We start from the raw sequence: 20309 nt of genomic DNA, 5'->3' as shown, positions 1-20309 counted from the left end.
AAGGAGTGATCGGATCTTCATGAAACTTCTTATTTAGAAGGACCTCGTAACTCCGATATCTTATTTTAAATCTCAACCGGATCAAACGTAATTGGGGGGGGGGGGGCAGTTGAGGGGACCGGAAATCTTAGAAAATACTTAAAGTGGTGAAATCAGGATGAAACTGGACGGGAAGAATAGAAACCTGTCTAAGATACGTGACTGACATAACTGGACCGGATCTGCTCTCTTTGGTGGAATTGGGAGGGGGGAGGTAATTTTGAAAATTGAGGTATTTGTAACTTACGAAAGGGTGACCAGATCTTAATGAAATTTGATATTTAGAAGGATCTTGTGCTATAAAGTTCTAATTTCAAATTCCGACCAGATCCTGTGACATTCGGGGGAGTTGGAAGGGCGGATCCGCTCTCTTTGGGGGAGTGGGGGCGAGGGTTAATTCTGAAAGATTATAAAAATGAGGTATTTTTAACTTACGATTTAAGAAGGAAACATGTTTGAGAAGGAAGCATGATAAGAAAACAATTTACAATATGCATAACAATTGTAACAAACAGATTTTGCATGGAACCCCCTATATTTTACCTCCCCCCCTTAATGTGTAAATATACAGTCGAAATTATATATTTCCCCTCTATTCCCCCAATGCGTCTCTCTTGTTTCATACCTTGTACTTATTAATTGAATTAACTGTTTAAAAGAACAACCGGAAACAGAATGCATTGGTTTTATATAATTTGGACTATATATTTGCTTTTTAGGGGAAGGGGGGTTGGCGGTAAAGTATAGGGGGGATCCATGCAAAAGGTGTTTGCTACAGCTATTGTGCGTATTATGAAATGTTTTCTTAACATGTTTCCTTCTCTAGGCTTATACCCCTAAGCTGTAACTATTGCTGACGAAATTGGAATTCCCTAAGAAGCAAAGTCCTGCGGATGTAACTGTTCCAGTCATCTATGCAGTCAGCACAGTAAAGGGAAAATATTTTTACACTGTGGCAGTCATCAATGATGATTTCACATTCATGAACTTAGCTATTGACTTTTAATTAGTTCCCAGTCCTTTGGGCACAGACAACGCGGGTTTTAATGCGCAATTTAAATACGTATTTAAAACGTTTTCCATGAATTTGATGAGCAGAAATGGAAGTCATTCAAGAATCTATGTCAAAAGATAAGGATAAAATTGTAACTGAAGTGTATGAAAAAATTCCTACCTATAAAGAACGGTGTCGATAATACAAAAGGGTAAGGTAATAATTTTTGATGTTATTCTAAAGTCTGGTTTATAATAATTGCCAATAAACAAAGTACAGCAAATTCGATATCTCTAGTACCGAGTCTAACTTTAGGTTCTGACCTTCTCACAAGTGCCAAATGAGCTCTTGGCTCTTGGCTCTTCCGACCTCGTACCATATGAGTTCTCGGCTCTTCCGACCTCGTCACAAGTGCCATATGAGCTCTTAGCTCTTGTTTGAAGTTTCTATGACAGCACTTTCTATGCAAAACTTAAATGCCCCAAGGGCATAGCTTATAACCCTTGTCTTGAGGGCTGTGAGGGGGATGTCATTCTAAAAGACATAATTTCCCGACTTTTCAACTACATTACACAAAATGGCTATATTTAAATTTTGATCGGAACAGTTTAGAGAAATGAATGGTGTGGAGAGGAGGGGGTTATTCACACTCTAATTACCTTCGACTATTCATAAGGGCACTGAGCCTGTCATTACCCAATCAAATGAGCCCTTTTTGAAGTTTCTGCGACAACACTTTCTACAAAAACTTTAAATGCCCCCAGGACAAAAGTTACTACATTTGCCATTGAGAGTTCTGGGGGATGTCATGCTCAGAGACATAATTTCCGGATCTATCAACTACGTTTAACAAAATGGCAATTTCAAAATTTTGACTAAATATGTTTGGGGAAATAGTGTGCGTGGGAGGGAGATTAGATGCTCTCCATTCACTTTCGACTATTGAAAAGAGCACTAGCCCTTTCAATTTCTATTCGGATAAGTCCCTTTTGAAGTTTCTACAACAATGCTTTCTACCCCAGCCTTAACATTCTACCCCAACCAACCTTATATACCCCAAGGGTATAACTTAAAACCCTTGTCCTAAGGGCTGTCGGGAAGATGTCATTCTCAAAGACATAATTTCCCATGGCTGTGTCAAAATTTTGACCAGAAGGGTTCTGGGAAATGATGGACAGTGGGGGGCATTTCCCCTCCGACCACTTTTGTCTATTAATAAGGGCACTTGCCCTCTCAATTTCCAATCAAACGAGCCCTTATGAAGTTTCTACGGCAACACTTTCTATAAAAACCTTATATACCCCCAAGGCATAAATTAAAACCTTCGTCCCTTAGGAATGCGGGGTGGGGGGTGTCATCTTCAAAAACCTAATTTCCAGATCCTTCAACTACGTTTAACAAAATGGCAATCTCAAATTTTTGATTGGATGTGTTTCGGGAAATGGTGGGCGTGAGAGGGGGTAGTTGCCCTCCAATCACTTTTGACTATTAAAATGGACACTAGCCCTCTCAATTTCCATTAGAATGAGCCCTTTTTGAAGTTTCTATGAAAACTCCTTCGATACGAAGTGCATGTCTAAACAAAACAAGTAATACATTGTGCCAACATCGGCCTTAATTTAGGCAGCGCTATTGCGCCGACAATGGTTTAGAAATTTAATTAAAACTCCTTTTGTAATAATAAATTTTGCTCCCCATGTACGGGATATAATACTGGTTGCAATGCGAAAGATTTTCCTTGCAAAAAATAGTAATTATGTGTGTGTTAAATGTAGGTAAGATGGTTGTTGTATATGGATGGATTTAGTATTACGACTGTGTAGAATAATATAAAATAGTATTTTTGGAATGTCTAGAATTGAAGATTCCCACCTGTTGCCAACAAGCCCTTAGGTTTTTTTTGCAGTTGCAGCAAAAATGTTCTGTATATTCTTTTTTTTGTCAAATAAAGTGATTTATCTTTATAAAATTATGTATCTTATTTATAAGTAATGGGCAAATTCCATAATTTACACCCCTTTCCCCAAGGACTTTGAGGGGTTGTGTCATCCCCAGAGGCATAGTTATTGAACCCTTTGACCACTCTGTGTCAATTGGCTAGCTGAAAATTTTGATTATATGTCTATAGAGAAAAAAGAAGTGCAAAAGGGGAGCGGGTTGCACTCTCATTTTTAGGTCTTTAGAACATTGTACAACTCTCCCGATCTTCTAGGACCATTGTTTAAATGTGATCACTCCCTTAAGAACAAATATAAAAAAACCACGCGTCTGTGACCTTTCTTCTGGCAAAAAAAATACAAAATTCTACATTTTTTGGTAGATAGGAGCTTGCGACCTTTACAGTGGAGTTCTCTAGTATGGCGAAAAATATAGTTTGATTTTCATTAAGACGTTTTTGACGCATTTGACGCATTTGACGTTTTCATGGTGTTTACCCTCTTTTTTGGAAACGGGCCAAATTTTCTCGGGATCGTAGCTATTGATGGGCAACATAAGACTTGATGAGTTGTACATATTTGCAATCAGCATAAAACACAAATTCATGTGATACATCATATGTTACGGAGTTCCTGTTTTATCACTATTTGGCCGAGTCACACCTTACTTCTTTTTTTTTCTTTTTTTTTCTTTTTTTTTTACCACAATCTGCTTTTGCCAAGTGCTTTATTTCATTCAGTTATTTCAAGAGCAATTTAAAACTCTAAAAATAATAGTATTTTAAAGTTTCTAGAAGATATAGATTTTTTATTCACATTAGTTTGGTTCTAGAAAGGGTTATTCGACAGAGCATGCTATTTTAATACTTATTTCTCTTCTCCATGAGGGTTTGGAAAAGGGAATGAAGGTTGCTTCTGTGTAATTTCTATTAGTTATAAGTATGAGTAAAAATTTTGAAATCCAACATATTCATCTCAAATTTTGTTTTCAAATTTTGGATCTTTAATACAAAATGAGTTATTTTCCAAGAAAAAAAACCGCGAAAATAAATAAACATAAAATAAACTTCTCGCTAGATAAATTTTTACAAGCTTCACCACTTTATCAAAAATAATTATATATTGCTAATATTATAATAATCTCTTATTATAATTATAATAATTATAATTATAATAATTATAATTATAATAATGTTTTTTTTTTGAGATCTCCGCTATATTTCTTTTGAAAGCCTCGAAGAAAGAATTTATCGGTATTACCTCTGTCGGGAAGCCATCTTACATGGCGACAGATCGTTGGGTGAAAGTCGTTTCCAACTATTTTGGTGGAAATGCTGCGGAAATACGGAAATTAAATATTTCTCTAGTAAAAATATGGCATCTGGGATCTTATATGATGTATCTTAATGTTATTTTTTTTAACTCTGAAATCAAAAATTAGGGAGATAGGGGGGTTGGTTTTGTTGTTGTATCTGCTCATTTTTTCTCTTTTGTCACTTTTGTTTCAGGTCGCTTGCACAAACTGGAAAAGAATTCTAATGATACTTTCTGGGAATGCCAACACGTCAGATCCTTTGTCTATAGTGGCAAATGAAGTCCATCCACGACATGTTTGGCAAACTCTAGCAGATTTCAATACCAGTGAATCTCAGACCAGATTAAATAATTACTACAAATTCATGTTTGTTCGTCACCCGTTCGAACGACTTGTTTCCGCATATGTAAATAAATTTCATAAAAGTTATACTGACTATTTTCAAATTAAATATGGAAGGGAAATTGTGAAAAACTATAGAACGAACCCAGAGAAAGAAGCACTTGCCCGAGGTCATGATGTTACCTTTTCTGAGTTTGTTCAGTACCTTATTGATCCGAAAAGCAGGGAAAGGAGGCCATTTGACGAACACTGGCGACCTATGCATGAACTTTGTGAACCTTGTCGCATAAAATATGATATTATTGGGAAATACGAAACTTTAAATGAAGATTCTTGGCTGGTACTCGAGGATCCTCGAATCGATCAGAAAGTAAAATTTCCTCCAGGCCTAAAGAAATCCACAGCATCTGTAGTCAAGTCTTACCTTTCTCAAATACCAGAAAGTCATTTGATAAAGCTGTATTACCTCTATGAGTTAGATTTTAAATTATTTCGATATGATTTTGATGTTGAAAGTGACACTAATGGCTTATAATAGTGATGGCCGCAGTTTTTTGTCTGTTTTGTTGGACTCAGGACTAGATCCGTCCTGGTTGAGTGGATTGGTGCGCTAGATACAAGATCTTTTATCTGAGAGGGCGAGGGTTCGAATCCTAGTGTACCCAATAATTTTTAATTTGAGACGGGAGTCAGTAGCGTGACTCTGTAAGCACAGCCAGACTCGACCCAGCTCTAAATGGGTACCTGGAGAAATCTGGGGAAGGTAAACAGGATGGGTGTGCAAAAGCACAGGATGGTTGGCCCCCAGCCCCTATTGTACTTCCTGGCTGAAGGGTCAAGAAACGGAGATCAGCACCGCCGGTAGGGACTCTAAAGTCTAATGCCGTATTCTTTATCTTTCTTTGCCTTTGTTGTTTTTTTGGACTTTACGCTCAATAATTTAGTCAGTTTTATTTCTAATTATCTGTTAATTTTTATCTCGCTTTCTATGGTTTTTAGTTTGAAAGCTAAAATTGGGATTGCCAGCGAGGACGATCTGAAATTAGCAACGAAAAATATTGTTATGTTAAGGTGTGCTGTTGGAATTTTTTGAATGAAAAGTGCGAACGGTATCTAAATATAATCTCTGCCAATTCAAGATAAAACCCTTTCATATTCATATGTAAACACTTTGTATAGCACATACCCACTGTATGTATTATGTAAATAAATATATACAACTACATAAATAAAAACATTCACATATATGGGTGCCAGCAAGGGGTAGAAATTTGGGACTACAAAGTAATTATAAAGAAACCAAAGGAAAAAGAGCAGAATAGAGAAAAATCATGGAAAAAATGTGTGTTGCCCCATTGTTGGCTACCTGCCAATAGATTTTGACCCTTAATAAGGAAAATTTAAGCTCTGCTTTGTGACTGAGTGACCCCTTTCCAGTTTTCCGCAAACATGTTTTCTACATGGTTTGGTAAGAGTAACGCAAAAAAAAAAAATCAGTTTCTTCATAATAATGAATAATATGTAAATAACAATCCTTATCAATAACGAAAGTGTAAGAGTTGTGTAAGAGTTTGACTATTGAACATTAAATCAAAGAATCAGCTTTTTATGGTGATCCTAAATATATATTTGTTTATTAGTAATTAGTGCAGTTATTAGTACACCAGAAAGTTCGTATAATTATAGAAAACACAAGGAAAACAACTTAATAAGGGGCAATTTCGGTAATAAATATGCCGTCAATTTTTGCTTTCATTGCAAGAGTATTCATGATATATGAAGCCACTATAATCAGAAATACTTCTGATGAACGGGATGCTGGGAATTTTATATTTTTCCCCTGAACGGATACGTTTTTTTTATATTATCATTTTTCTTCCAGGAGTGATTGTATTTATCTAGTTGTCACTTTGAAATAGATTTAATTTTTACAATTATGCAGTATAAAGGTGTCGAATATATTGTTTTTTGGTATTTAAAATTTAGATTAAAAATATTGAATTAAACATTTTTATTTGATCTTCTTAATTTTATTTTTAATGTTTTAATTTGAACACACTACTTTGATAATGCATTACTTTCAATAAACAATTTAGTCTAAAGGCGTTAAACGTTTTGGTGTCTGATAACCAAGTTCAAAACTGTCGTTATTGTTAAATAATATCCGTGCATGTACCCGTACTATACCGTAATATCCGTAGTATTCGTACGTAATAATATACACTTCCGTATTGCTCAACAGAACTGATTGCTGGGAGTTAATATCTTAGTTTTAGCAAGTTTTAGTTAGTTTTAGTAAGGAGCGACCCGGCTCAATAGTAACCAAAACTCTAAAAAATGGAATTTTGATACCAATAGCTACATCAAAAGAATCGCATTTTAATGCTGGTTTTAAATATATAAGTTTCATCAAGTTTAGTCTTACCTATCAAAAGTTATGAGCCTGAGAAAATTTGCGTTATTTTAGAAAATAGGGGGAAACGCCCCCTAAAAGTCATAGAATCTTAACGAAAATCACACCATAAGATTCAGCGTATCAGAGAACCCTACTTTAGAAGTTTCGAGCTCCTATCTACAAAAATGTGGAATTTTGCATTTTTTGCCAGAAGGCAGATCACGGATGCGTGTTTATTTGTTTTTTTGTTTTTTTGTTTTTTCCCCAGGGGTGATCGTATCGACCCAGTTGTCCTAGAATGTTTCAAGAGGGCTCATTCTAACGGAAATGAAAAGTTCTAGTGCCCTTTTTAAGTGACCAAAAAAATTGGAGGGCACCTAGGCCCCCTCCCACGCTAATTATTCTCTCAAAGTCAACGGATCAAAATTCTGAGATAGCCATTTTATTCAGCGTAGTCGAAAAACCTTATAACTATGTCTTTGGGGACGACTTACTCCCCCACAGTCCCCGTGGGAGGGGCAACAAGTTACAAACTTTGACCTGTGCTTACATATAGTAATGGTTATTGGGAAGTATACAGGCGTTTTCAGGAGGATTTTTTTGGTTTGGGGGAGGGGTTGAGAAGAGGGGGATATGCTGGGGGAACTCTCCTTCGAGAATTTGTAATGGGAGAAGAAAATTTCCATTAAGGGAGAGCAGGATTTACTAGCATTATTAAAAAAAAAAACAATTAAAAAATAAAATGAAAAAGCTTTTTCAGCTGGAAGTAAGGAACAGCAATAAAACTTAAAACAAACAGAAATTATCACCCATATGAGGGGCTCACCTCCTTCTAATACCTCGCTCTTTACGCTAAAGTATTTTCGGTCATTTCAACTACTCATTCTACGGCTTTTGTGATTCAGGGGGTCATTCTTAATGAATTGGGATAAAGTTTAAGCTTTAGTGTAAAGAGCGAGGTACTGACGATGGGGCGAATCCCCTCATATATGTAATAAAAACATGAGAATACAAAAGTTCTTTACGTAAGCTAATTTATAAGTTACGTAAATCTTTTACCAATAAAAAGATTCGTAAAAAATAAAAGTTCTAGTTGCCTTTTTAATTAACCAAAAAATCGGGGGGCAACTAGGCTTCGTCCCCCGCTCTTTTTTTCTCAAAATCATTCGATCAAAATTATGAGAAAGCCATTGAACCAAAAAAAAAAAATATGCAAATTTCGTTTTGATTATTCCTCTGCGGAGAGCCAAAATCAAAACATGCATTGATTCAAAAACGTTCAGAAATTAAATAAAAAAAACAAGTTTTTTCAACTGAAAGTAAGGAGTGACATCAAAACTTAAAACGCACAGAAATGACTTCGTATATGAAAGAGGCTGCTTCCTCATCAACGCCCCGCTCTTTACGCTAAAGTTTTTTACTGTTTTAGAAAGAAGAATTGAGAGAAAGAGTCAAACTTTAGCGTAAAGAGCGGGGCGTTGATGAGGAAGCAACCTCTTTCATATACGAAGTCATTTCTGTGCGTTTTAAGTTTTGATGTCACTCCTTACTTTCAGTTGAAAAAACTTGTTTTTTTTATTTAATTTTGCTCAACAGAACTGATTGCTGGGAGTTAATATCTTAGTTTTAGCAAGAAGGCTATCGTTTTGATTATTTTTCATAATTAATTACTCTTTTTATTTTTATATGTTTCTAAACAAGCTTTTTCAACTGAAAGTAAAAAGCAACATTAAAACTTTTCGCTCTTCACGCTACAGTTTTTCGACACTTTAAAAAAAAAGTTACAAGTTGTTTTACTTTAAATTTGTGATTGTTTTTCAAGTAACGCCAGGATACCTGGCTCCACGTCCACGAAAAAATCCCCCTCCCCTGCAGAAATATTCTCTGGGCAATTCAATCCTGGTAAAAATTTACACTGGACAATTACCCTTAGCATCTCCACGCCTAAAATTGAATTCGTAAAGAGAAAGCAAGACAACAAAATTTTGTATACTGGGTGAATTCTGGTGAATTCACCCAGCATAAAACTCCCCCTGAAAAGTTCACCACGTGGAAAATCCCTATCCATGAAAAATTATTCCCTTACAAAATCCTCCCAGTGAAAAATTCGTCCTCCCCTCCCTACCCGAAAAATGTATGCATACCTACCATGTGCAGATAAGACAATGGGCAAACTTCATAGGTTAAAAGTTTCTTCAGGGGATGTAGGGGTTATTTTATCTCTAAAGACACAGTTATTGGTCCTTTCAATTAGAGTGAAGAAAAAAGCTATCTCAAAATTTTGATGAGACAGTTTTGGGGAAAAAGTGGTGTGGGAGGGAACCTAGTTGCCCTCCAATTTTTTGCCACTTGAAAAGGATACTAGTACTTTCATTTCCGTTATAATGATCCCTCTCTCGATGTTTTAGGTTCACTAGGTCGAAACGATCACCCCTGAAAAAAACAACAAATAAACACACATCTGTGATCTTTCTTCTGAAAGGAAAAACAACAAAATTCTACATTTTTGCAGATATGAGCTTAAAACATCTAAACTTTAGTTCCTTAATACTTTGATTCCGATGGTGTGATTTTCATTAGAATTCTATAGCTTGGAGGGGGTGTTTCCCCCTTTTTCGAGAATCAGACACATTTTCTCAGACTCGTAGCTTTTATATCATGTTCGTAGCTTATATATTTAAAATCAGCATAATAAGCCAATTATTTTGATATATCTTTTGACATTAAAATTCCGTATGTTAAAGTTTCAATTCCTATTGAGCCGTTTCGTTCCTTCCAGGTCGTTACCACGAACTGTTTGATTACCCATCAAAATGCAAATAGAGATCATTGAAATATTGATCGTTTTTTCTGTGTTACCAAAAGTATTTTATTCATTAAACTTTACAGTTTCATGAAATGTAATTAAACAAATAGAAAAAGTTTTTTTCAGCAAAAGTAAGGAGCAACTTTAAAACTTAAAACAAATATAAATTGCTGCATAGGGGGACTGCCCCTTTTTCAACACCTTGCTCATTAAACAAACGTTTCTTAGTGCTTTGATAAATATTATCTTTCCTGCTGGTAATTTTCTTTAAACATTTGAAAAGAGCCAAACTTTACATCAGAGAGTAAGCAGCTAAAAGGGAGACAGCCCCCTTCATATAAAGAATAATCTGTTCAAAAAGCTTTCAAATCTGTTCCTTGCTTTCATTTGGAAAGCTATTTTTTATTTAATTTCTGATTGTCTTCCAAATCATACCCAGGCCTAACCAAGATATAATTTGAGGTACCGGTCCCTTAAATCCCTGGTTAGCTACTTTTAAAACGTGTAAATAATGATTATGCATTGATTTGTACCGTACTACGTTTAAATTTGCAATATCGATTTTGAATAGAATATAAATATACTTAAAAAATTAGCAGTGAATAGTAACTTTAGTAAATAGTCCTTGTTGATATTACTATTAAAAAACTTTGGTTTGATGAAAAGGAGTATTACTGTTTGTTTGGATGGAAATTGTATGAGACTTTTGATCTTCTACATAACTGAAGCTACCACATCCTCAACAATAGGATTTCTTATCAATAAATACATTATATATATATATTTCTTTAATTTCATTAAAGTTCTTGATATAAATAGAAAATAACATCATTTAAAATTACCTAGTTCCTAGCAGCATTTGCCATCCCCAAGAAGTTTCCTGGCGGGGTGATGATGACCTGTCTTGCCCCTGTGTGCTGGTAGATATGGATATATGACATTTTAGCTATATAGAGAAACAATTTAATTAATCCCTACTCTCACCCTGCCTCTTTCAGAATTTATCTGAAACCTCATGAAGAGCAAGTAGCTTGTCTATTCAAATGCACTTTTTTAGTAATCCACCCTACCCCACCTAAATAATGACTCACCCCTGTTACAGCTGATACGCAATTACAGATTACCAAACGTAGGGTAATTTCATTACAAATAAAGCGATTCAACTTGGTTGAATCCAGTACCGCTACCTAACCTGGCATTACTTCTTTTGCAACTAGGAAACCTAAAATATAGTTTTAAATCAGTTTTAAATACTTTTAAATCATTTACCTCAACAGAGTTTTAAATTGATTTCAAATACGTCCTCTTCGGGATAAAGTCGTAGTTTAGTACCCTAAAATAACAAGAAAAACAAGACATTCCCCTGACACAATAGGTATATTCACTTAAAAAAGAGCTTTAAATTTACGTTTGAATGAGCTTCATTATCTTGGATATTTAGAATCAACATAAAAAGCTAATACTGCCGGTATAGCAATTGTCAGGAGAATTCTATTTTTAGTTTTGGTGAATATTGGTCCAAGTCCCTTTTTACTTCCAGTTTTTTAATTGCAAACTATTTGATAAGATTCTCTTGTGACTAAAATTTTTTTGAACTTGTTCATTTTATTTAGTTGAATAGGACAATAAAAAGAAAGAGGGTTAATTTAACAGCTAGATGGTAAGTTTAAATTTTGCTTTTCTTTCGTTATTCTATTTTTTTAATGTCTGAATATATAAAGGATTTAAGTTTGAGGGGGAGAAGTGTCCTGTTATGAAAGAGGTACATTTTACATAGCCGTTATAAAATCAAAACGTGGTGTTTATGCAGCCAGGATGATTTTTGAGCATCTCCACTCCTTCTGTCAACTATTCTAAGGCGTAGAAAATTGCATAAAGACAAATCTACATCTGTTATAATGTACAGAAGCAATAAGTCTTTTTGTGATTTTGTTTTGAATTTTATTTTCCTTTAAAATTAAATGCATAATAATTAAATATATTATTGATTAAATAAACTGATCCCTTTACCAGGAGTCCTTGTCGTTTAAAATTTATTGTATTTTGTTTTGAATTTGAAAATCTATTGTATTTTGTTTTGAATTTGATTTTCTTTTATAATTAAATACATAATAATTATATATATTATTGATGAAATAAACTAATCTCTTTACCAGGAATCCTTGTCGTTTAAAATCTATTGCATTTTGTTTCATTTTGTATACAATTTAGTTGCTCTTTTTATTTGACAGTTTTTTCCCAAAAGTATTTAAAATAAACTTAATCCTACGAAAAAAAAAATTCCAGAAATATATTCAGTGTCACCCAACAACCACTGATATTTTGTTGTTTCGCCCCCCTCCTTGGAAAATTTTCAGCCGGTGACCTTGTACATACATATATAAATACGTATTTATATCGGTTGTCCCCAAAATCACTACGATCTTTTTGCCCATGCTCAGAATGCCCACGACTCAAAATACCCACGACTGAATAAATTTTAGGTTTCAGTCCTTAATTGGGGATGAGACGAGGGGTTGATCACTCCCCAAACCCGTGTACACCGGATGCCGGTGCCGGAAGGCGCTGGGAGGGTGCCATTTCATCCTAGACAGAGTAAAAACTGACAAAAGTTGAAGGTGCCAGGTGGGTGCCGGGTGGGTGACGGAAGGTGCCGGGATTGAGTGTACACCGGGTGCTGATGTCGGGAGGTGGAGGGAGTGAGGAACCATGCGTGCCGAGCCGGGGAGACCCTCCAACAGATTGAATCTAGTTCAGCATTGTGGAGTGATTTGAGAGGTGTATTATAAGTGGGAGATGGTAACATCGGCAATCAAGGGGGAGGGAAATTAATGCCAGGTTTTTCTTCTCACTCAATTGGACTATCTGTCTTGGTTTTTCTACAATTAGCCATGACTTGATGCCCACAACTATTCCATTTTGATTCAATTTTGACTCGTGGGCATTTTGAGTCGTGAGCATTTTTTGTGGGCATTTTGAGTCGTGGTTATTGTGATCGCGGATATTTTGAGTGATAGCCATTTATATAAATACACCGCACTTGTAAAATCAGCTAACCAGGCTCTGCTGGTAAAGCATTAGCGCTTGCCGTTTTTCCCGTCGGTAAAATTTACAAATAATAAGGATATTGTTTTTTGGGTCTTGGGGTGTCAAGATATTGTGGTATTAGACATGAGGGTATTCTTTTTTTGGTAAAAGTTCTAGGTGTGGTGTAAAAACTGATATTAGACTATCTTAAGCAGATGAATAATGAATTCGACTAAAGAATTTTTTTACTCCTTTTCCATTTCATACCTGTCTAGCAGCAGATTTTACTGATAGTTCTTAAAATAAATTCGAATTAGTTAATTAGTCAACATTGGTCAACTGCTAGTTAAATTCGCATGTTAAATTCGAATGTTAAGATGTTAAATTAACCTAAAGCTAATTTAATTAGATTTTAATTGGCCAAATTTAATCAGTCAAAAAGGAAATATATGATGTTTTTCTTATTACAATGATTCACGGCTCCATCAACATTTACGATAAGCCTCTAGTCCCAGGAATTTCCTCATGTAAATTACGTGCTTTAATATTTGTTTGTGTTCATTCCTCATACTATTTTTCATGCCATAGTCTCCTTTATGTTTTTCTTCATTTACGATTCAGTATATGTCAAAGGCGCTTTAAAAATCTTGTTGTTAGCGTAGATTTTTGGTTTTTACAGATTTTGAGTTGGTATTTGATTTTTACTGTCATCCATACTACATTTTTTTATTAGACCCGCTTTCCTTATCATCATTTTATTATGCTTGTTATTCTAGATGAATGCAGGGTTCTGCTCTTAGGGGGTGGATGGAGGAGGGGTGAAGAGAATAAAACACAAAAATTGAATTTTTTTGGCCAAAACCCCCATTTCTACTAGTTAGGTTCTTCAGTCTAATGTGAGGGTTGGAGACAGGGTTGATACCGCTAAAATTAAGCAATTAATAAATATAGCTTGAAAAAGTCGGGCTAAGGCACACATATAAGCATTTATTTTTTGGCCCATGGAAGGGGAGTAAATTTACCGGGAAAAAAAGAAGCACATTATAGGAACGCTGTAGAAGGTATGAAGAAAACGATAAAAGTGATGAGATTTTTGAAGGGTGTCCCCCACCCTCTGTATTTAAAGATAAGGGTCCGTTAAAAATTAAGCAGCATTTTCCAAGTGTTTTGAAGAAAGATGTTGTTTAAAATCTCGGAAAAACCCCTTTTTAAAACTAAAGTCCACCTGAAATGTTAATGGGTTGGAAGTTTAAGCAAGAAATATGTCTATTCTGTATTCGTATATTCTGTATATATCTTCATTGTTTCTTATTCGCGTGGGCTTTGATTCTCAGTTTTGTCTCTTCTAACACTAGAGGATTTTGTAAAAAGATATCTTCTCAATTTATTCTAAATATTTGTAACATATTGCCATTGTATTACCATTATCCATGTTTACCTTGCGGCTATAGGCTTACACCGCTATGATATGTTGCGCAGCGACTAAGTTTTTATGGCCAATTATTCATATCAAGTGACTAGTGACTAAATCCAATGTGAAACTGTGTCACTTGTGTCAAGTTACTATATTTAGCGTGAAACCTTAAATGTAAAGAGCTCCTTTAATCTACTTTTTTTATTTTAATTTCATTCTTTAGCTTCCTCCTTGTATGCTCCCTCCTTCCTTTTCTACTCTCTTCATATATCACTCCCAGCTGATCTAAGCAACGCAATTCTTCTTTTTTTTGTTTTTTATTTTCATCTTAAGGTTAAGTGTGTAAATATATATTTTCTATTTATCATTGATGATTCTAGTCTTAAGCAGCTTATTTAAACACAATATTGCTGTAAAATTTTATTTTTATTTTTATAATTAAACAAACCCTCAGTTTATTGCAAGATACCTTTAGCAATTAATTATTTAAAACATTTTATTTAATGTGCTAACGATATGAACACGGTATTTGCTAACTTTATGTACTAAATTTACGATATGACATTGTCAAACTTTGAATATACCAAGCTTGAGCTAGTTATTGTCCGGGTATTTTAATTAGGTTGTGTTTTATGCTTTATAAAAACACTGATGAATACAGTTTTTTTTCGGATGGAGAGCATTTAATTGGTTTTACCATAAAATTTATTACTTTGAAGTTTGAAACAGGTGAGGTGACATCACTTAAATAGTGGATGTAGGACACTAACTACTTGTTTGAGGGTGCTAGGAATGTAACAACTACTAGCAACAAAAAACAAGGCTTCAAGAGCTATGCTTTTCTCCACAGCACTGTCACATGGAATTTGATAATATGATTTATATACAGAAATATTCACACACTTTTGATAAAGGGTTAATAATGCTTGATATATAGCCAATTTTAAGTTTCAGTAGGTAATATATTGATATAGCATTGCAGTCAGATGAAAAATAAAAAGATACACATCTGTTCCCCATTTAGCATTCTCTCAATATATAACAAGAGCTAAAAGCTCATATGGCACTTATGAGGAGAGATCGAATCAGGTCCGGTTATGTCAATCACGCACCTAGAACTTGTGCTTATTCTTGAACTCGCCAAAGCACTAGAAATCCCAATAACTCCCCCGAAGAGATCGGATCTGGTTTGGTTATGTCAATCACGTGTCTAGATCTTGTGTCTATTCTTCCCATCAAGTTTCATCCCCATCTCTTCACACTAAGCATTTTCCAAAATTTCCGGTTTCCAAGATTTCTATTTCCCCCTCCACTCCCCAATATACCCGGATCCAATCCAAATTGAAAATGGAGCATCTGACACATGACATCTTTCTGTATATCAAGTTTCATTAAAATCCGATCACCCATTCGTGAGATGAATATACCTCAATTTTCACAATTTCCCCTCCCTCCAGCCCCCAGATGATCTAATCGGGTAATCAATTCAATTCAATGCATTTCCTTGACACGCCTACCAATTTTCATCGTCCTAGCACGTCCAGAAGCACCGAACTCGCCAACGCACTGGAAATCCCCCTCCCCCAAATCCCTCCAGTTATGTCAATCATGTATCTAGGACTTGTGCTTATACTTCTCACCAATTTTCATCCTGATCTCTCCACTATAAGCGTTTTCGAAGATTTTCGGTTTCTCCCTCCAACTCCCCCCGATGTCACTGGATCCGGTCGGGATTTGAAACAAGAGCTCTGAGACACAAGTTTCTTCTAAATATCAAAATTTGATTAAGATCCGACCACCTATTCTTAAGTTAAAAATACCTCAATTTTTCTAAAAAAAAATCCGAATTAACCGTCCTTCTACTCCCCCCCCCTAAGATGGTCGAATCGGGGAAGCGACTAATACTAATTTAATTTGCTCCAGTCCTCCATATGCCTGTCAACTTGCAGCGATCGCTACATTGAGCAGGTATCTAGCTTCTGATCTTCTTCTTGTAAAAATTGGGCAGTTCGGGATTCGAACCCGAGACCTCTCACACCCTAAGCGAGAATCATGCACTCGACCAGCAAGCCACACTTAAGAACAACAATCATTTGCTTTATTGGCAAATAAAATTCTTCTCAACTACCTAGTTCGCTTGCCCCCCCCCCCCCCAGACGGTCAAATCGGGAAGCAATTATTTGTAATTGAATCTAGTCTGGTCCCTAATACGCCTTCCAGCTTTCATCCTCATAGCTTATCTGGAAGTGTCCGAACTAGCGAAACTGGGACCGACAGACAGACAGACAGACCGAAGGACAGAAATTGCGATTACTATATGTCACTTGGTAAATACCAAGTGCCATAAAAATCACTCCTATCAGAATATTACTCTAATACCACGCCACGCCTTTAATTCCAGGATATATCCATGGGTAATACAAAAAAAAATCAATTTTATTTCTTCCTATACTTGAATATTAAACAGTTCATGGTAACGAACTGTAAGTAAGGAATGACGTAAACTTTCCTGGGCAAATTTTATGGTGGGAGATTTGACAGAATTTCTATACAAAATTCTTTTTATTTGTCTCACTTTCTTTTTGCCAACTGAATTTTACACGCGGAGATGTTCCGGGGTAATTGTCAGGGGAATTTTCTTCGGGTTTGGATTTCCGGGGAAAAATTCCATTGAAGGGAGGGGGATTTCAGAAATGATCGGAATTACGATTAGAAATTTAAGTTTTCTTAACGAATGCATGCCAAGAAAAATTTTTCATGCTGATTCGCCCGCAAGAAATTTTACGGAGGGGGGGGTAAGCGAGAATAGAATGGTCTGAAGGGGATTTTAAGGGTGTGTGTGTGTATTTTACGTGGGAGAAACTCTCTACGGAGGATTGTCCCGTGAGGGGAGTGACTTTTTTATTGAGAATGGGCCAGATTTACCGAAACTAATTGAAAAACAATCAAAAATTACATGAATAAAAGTTTTGTCAACTGAGAGTAAGAAGAAACATTAAAATTCATAAACGAACAGAAATTATTCCGTATATGAAAGGATTTCCCCCACCCCTCAATGCCTTGCTCTTTACAATAAGTTTGGCTGTTTGTCTCAGTTTTTATTAAGGACTCCTGAAACACAATGGCCGTTTAATAAGAATAGGAAGCTTCTTTTAAAGTGCTATAAAATTTAGCTGGAACAGCAAGCTATTGAGGAGGAGGCAACCACTTCATATTGAATAATTTCTGTTTGTTTTGGGTTTTGATGCTGCTCCTTGTTTTCAGTTGAAAAAGCTTGTTTTACATAATCAAACAGTTGCTGGTAACGAACTGTTAGTAACTAACTGAAACTAAAGAAAACAGAATTTGGGCACCAATTGATGCATCAAAAGAATTGCATTTTATGTTGATTTCATATATATATATATATATATATATATATATATATATATATATATATATATATATATATATATATATATATATATACTTCCATTAAGTTTTGTCTTGCTCATTAAAGGTTATGAACCTTAAAAGTTTTCCTTGTTTTTTTAAAAAGAGGGAAAACCCCCCTAAAGATCATAGAATCTTAATAAAAATCACACCATCGGATTCAGTGCATCGGCGAACCCCATTGTAGACGTTTCAAGCTCCTATCTGCAAAAATGTGGAATTTTGCACTTTTTGCCAGAAGAAGGATCACGGATATGTGTTTACTTTATTTTTTTTCCAGGTGTGATCGTATTAACCCACTGGTAGTAAAATATTGGTAGAGGACTCGTTCGAACGGAATTAAAAGTTCTAGTGCCCTTTTTAAGTCACCCAAAAAATTGAAGGGCAAGTAGCATCACTCCCAAGCCACTTTTTTTTCAAAATCGTCCGATTAAAAATTTTCAGATAGCCATTTCGTTCAGCATAGTTGAAAGACCAAATAACTATGCCTTTGGAGATATCACGACCCATACAGCCCCTGGGGAAAGTTCTTTAAGTTACAAAATTTACCCATTGCCTGCGTATAGTATTTTTATCGTGAGGCATGCATACATTTTTGAGAGGAGGGGGCAAATTTTCTGCTGGTGCAAAATTTTCCACGAGGATGATTTTCTAGGGGGAGGGGAGTTTTCAGGGAGAGAATTTTCAGACGAAATTTTACACAGGTGGAATTTGCCAGCATTCCCTTATGAAATTCGTCTTACATCTTGTTTTCACTTTGCCGACCCAATTTTATCTGTGGCAATGTTAAGGATAATTGTCTGTGGCAAATTTTTACCAGGATGGAATTGCCAAGAGAATAAATTCATGGAGAGGAAAGTTTTTTCTGTGGAGGTGTAGCCAGATTTCCTGGCATTATTCAAAACGATCAGAAATTGAATAAAAAAAAGTTTTTTCAGCGGAAAGTAAGCAGTAGCCCTAAAACTTAAAGGGAACAGAAATTATTACGTATATGAGAGGGTTGCTCTTAATCAATACTTCTCTCTTTACGCTAAAGTTTTAATGATGTCCCAATTCTTTAAGAACGACTTCTGAAACACTATGTTTGTTTAATTAGAACAATAAGAAACTTTTTTAAAAGTACTAAAAAACTTTAGCGTAAAGAGCGAGGTATTGAGAAAGAGCAACCCCGCTCATATACGTAATAATTTCTATTCGTTTTAATGTTGCTCCTTACTTTCAGTTGAAAAAAAAAGTTTTTTTTAGTTTTAATTTTAGTGATCAAAATTACAAATTCTTTCAATTACTTATGGCAGTATCTAACTATAAGTAGAGGGTGAGGGGCTGCAAAACAATAACGACGTTAGTTGTTATTATTTTGGAAAGATAGCTCCATTAGCTCCACTTGCTCCACTTGCGGACACCATAAAAATTAGGCTTTACTACGGTTTAACTTACTTGACTTAAGACTCCTGCCGCGTTGAGGGTGGTGTAGAAAACGTTGCAACTCAGCTCCTCCTGGCCAACCGGTCTGCCACTTATGTTCTAAACCATAATTTTATATAGTCTTTTCACGGGGGGGGGGGCATAATACTATAGGGATGGTCAAAGATTCGAAAAGAACATTAATAGGCATAACTTCTTAGATTTTTCTGCGGAACTTATTCAGATGTTATGAGGTTGGTTGACTCCAGGGGGAGGAGATGAGATGAATATTAAATTTGAGAGTATAAAATTTGAAAGTTTAAAATTTGACAGCGTGAAAGATACATGGGAATAATTTTAAGAAAATAATTTGTGAAGAAGCAGTTGGTGTCTTAGGGAAAAGTTAAAAACACATTTAGTAATATTAGTGAAAAACGCTCTATGCTTGGTAGAATAAAAGGAGGGGTTTTGTACGAGAGTTGTTTGAGTAGCATTTCATATGAGAATAAAAGGAATGTAGGGACAATTGAGAAGCAATAAAATATGCATTAAGGAGGTGTAAAGTGAAGGCCATGGATGAAATCACCAAAGATTTGGCAGATGTGCCAGACGGTATAATAGTAAAATGTTGAACTGGCAAGTTGACAAATTGACAAGAAGTCTTCAATCTGCACCTATCCAAGTTAAAGACAGGAGAGGAGTCACAATTAGTGGTAAGGAAAAAGTTTAAAAAATATGGGTTGAACATTTTGAGAATATGTTGAACCGTGGAGAATATGTTACAGGAAGTATTACAAAACTGTTTGTGATAAATTTGAAAGTGAGAGAATGTTCATTTCGCGAGGAAGATTTGAAAAACAAAAGAATAAAAAATAACAGACAAGTGTTGATAATAAATGAGTTATGAAATATATATGATGGTTGTGAAGTTAGTGTGGAGTTATTAAAGACTAAATAGGATTTTCAAAAACATAGAAGTCATAACTCAAACGTAAAGTGTCTAGCGATATTAGGAGAAGCTTATTCAAACCCGTGTATAAGACCTGTGACAAGTGTGAATGTGCTAATTATACAGACATTAGCTTGGTTTCTGTAAGAAGCAAATTATTTAGTGTAATAATACTAATTAAACTCAGAGATGCTGAAGAAAAAGAAGAACAGAGTGGTTTTTGAAAGGGGAGAGCATGACGAAATAGTAAGGTAC

General features: G+C 35.3%; 1 protein-coding gene across 2 annotated transcripts in view; it reads left to right on the top strand.

Moving 5' to 3' along the window:
• The window catches only part of LOC136032680 (carbohydrate sulfotransferase 11-like), an 83308-nt gene that overhangs the window by 56416 nt on the left and 6583 nt on the right, over positions 1–20309 (top strand). The window contains exon 4 of one of the 2 annotated variants that reach the window (XM_065712975.1): positions 4479–6729. The exons of the other annotated variant lie outside the window; for it this stretch is intronic. Within the exon in view, the coding sequence (XP_065569047.1) occupies positions 4479–5162 (684 nt within the window). The 3' untranslated portion in view covers positions 5163–6729. Of the gene's footprint in view, positions 1–4478; positions 6730–20309 lie in introns of those variants that run through there. 2 annotated transcript variants of the gene reach the window in all.

The sequence above is a fragment of the Artemia franciscana genome, chromosome 11, assembly GCF_032884065.1.
Source record: "Artemia franciscana chromosome 11, ASM3288406v1, whole genome shotgun sequence".
In the NCBI taxonomy this organism is placed as follows: Eukaryota; Metazoa; Arthropoda; class Branchiopoda; order Anostraca; family Artemiidae; genus Artemia; species Artemia franciscana.
This window is presented reverse-complemented; position numbering and strand designations above follow the sequence as displayed.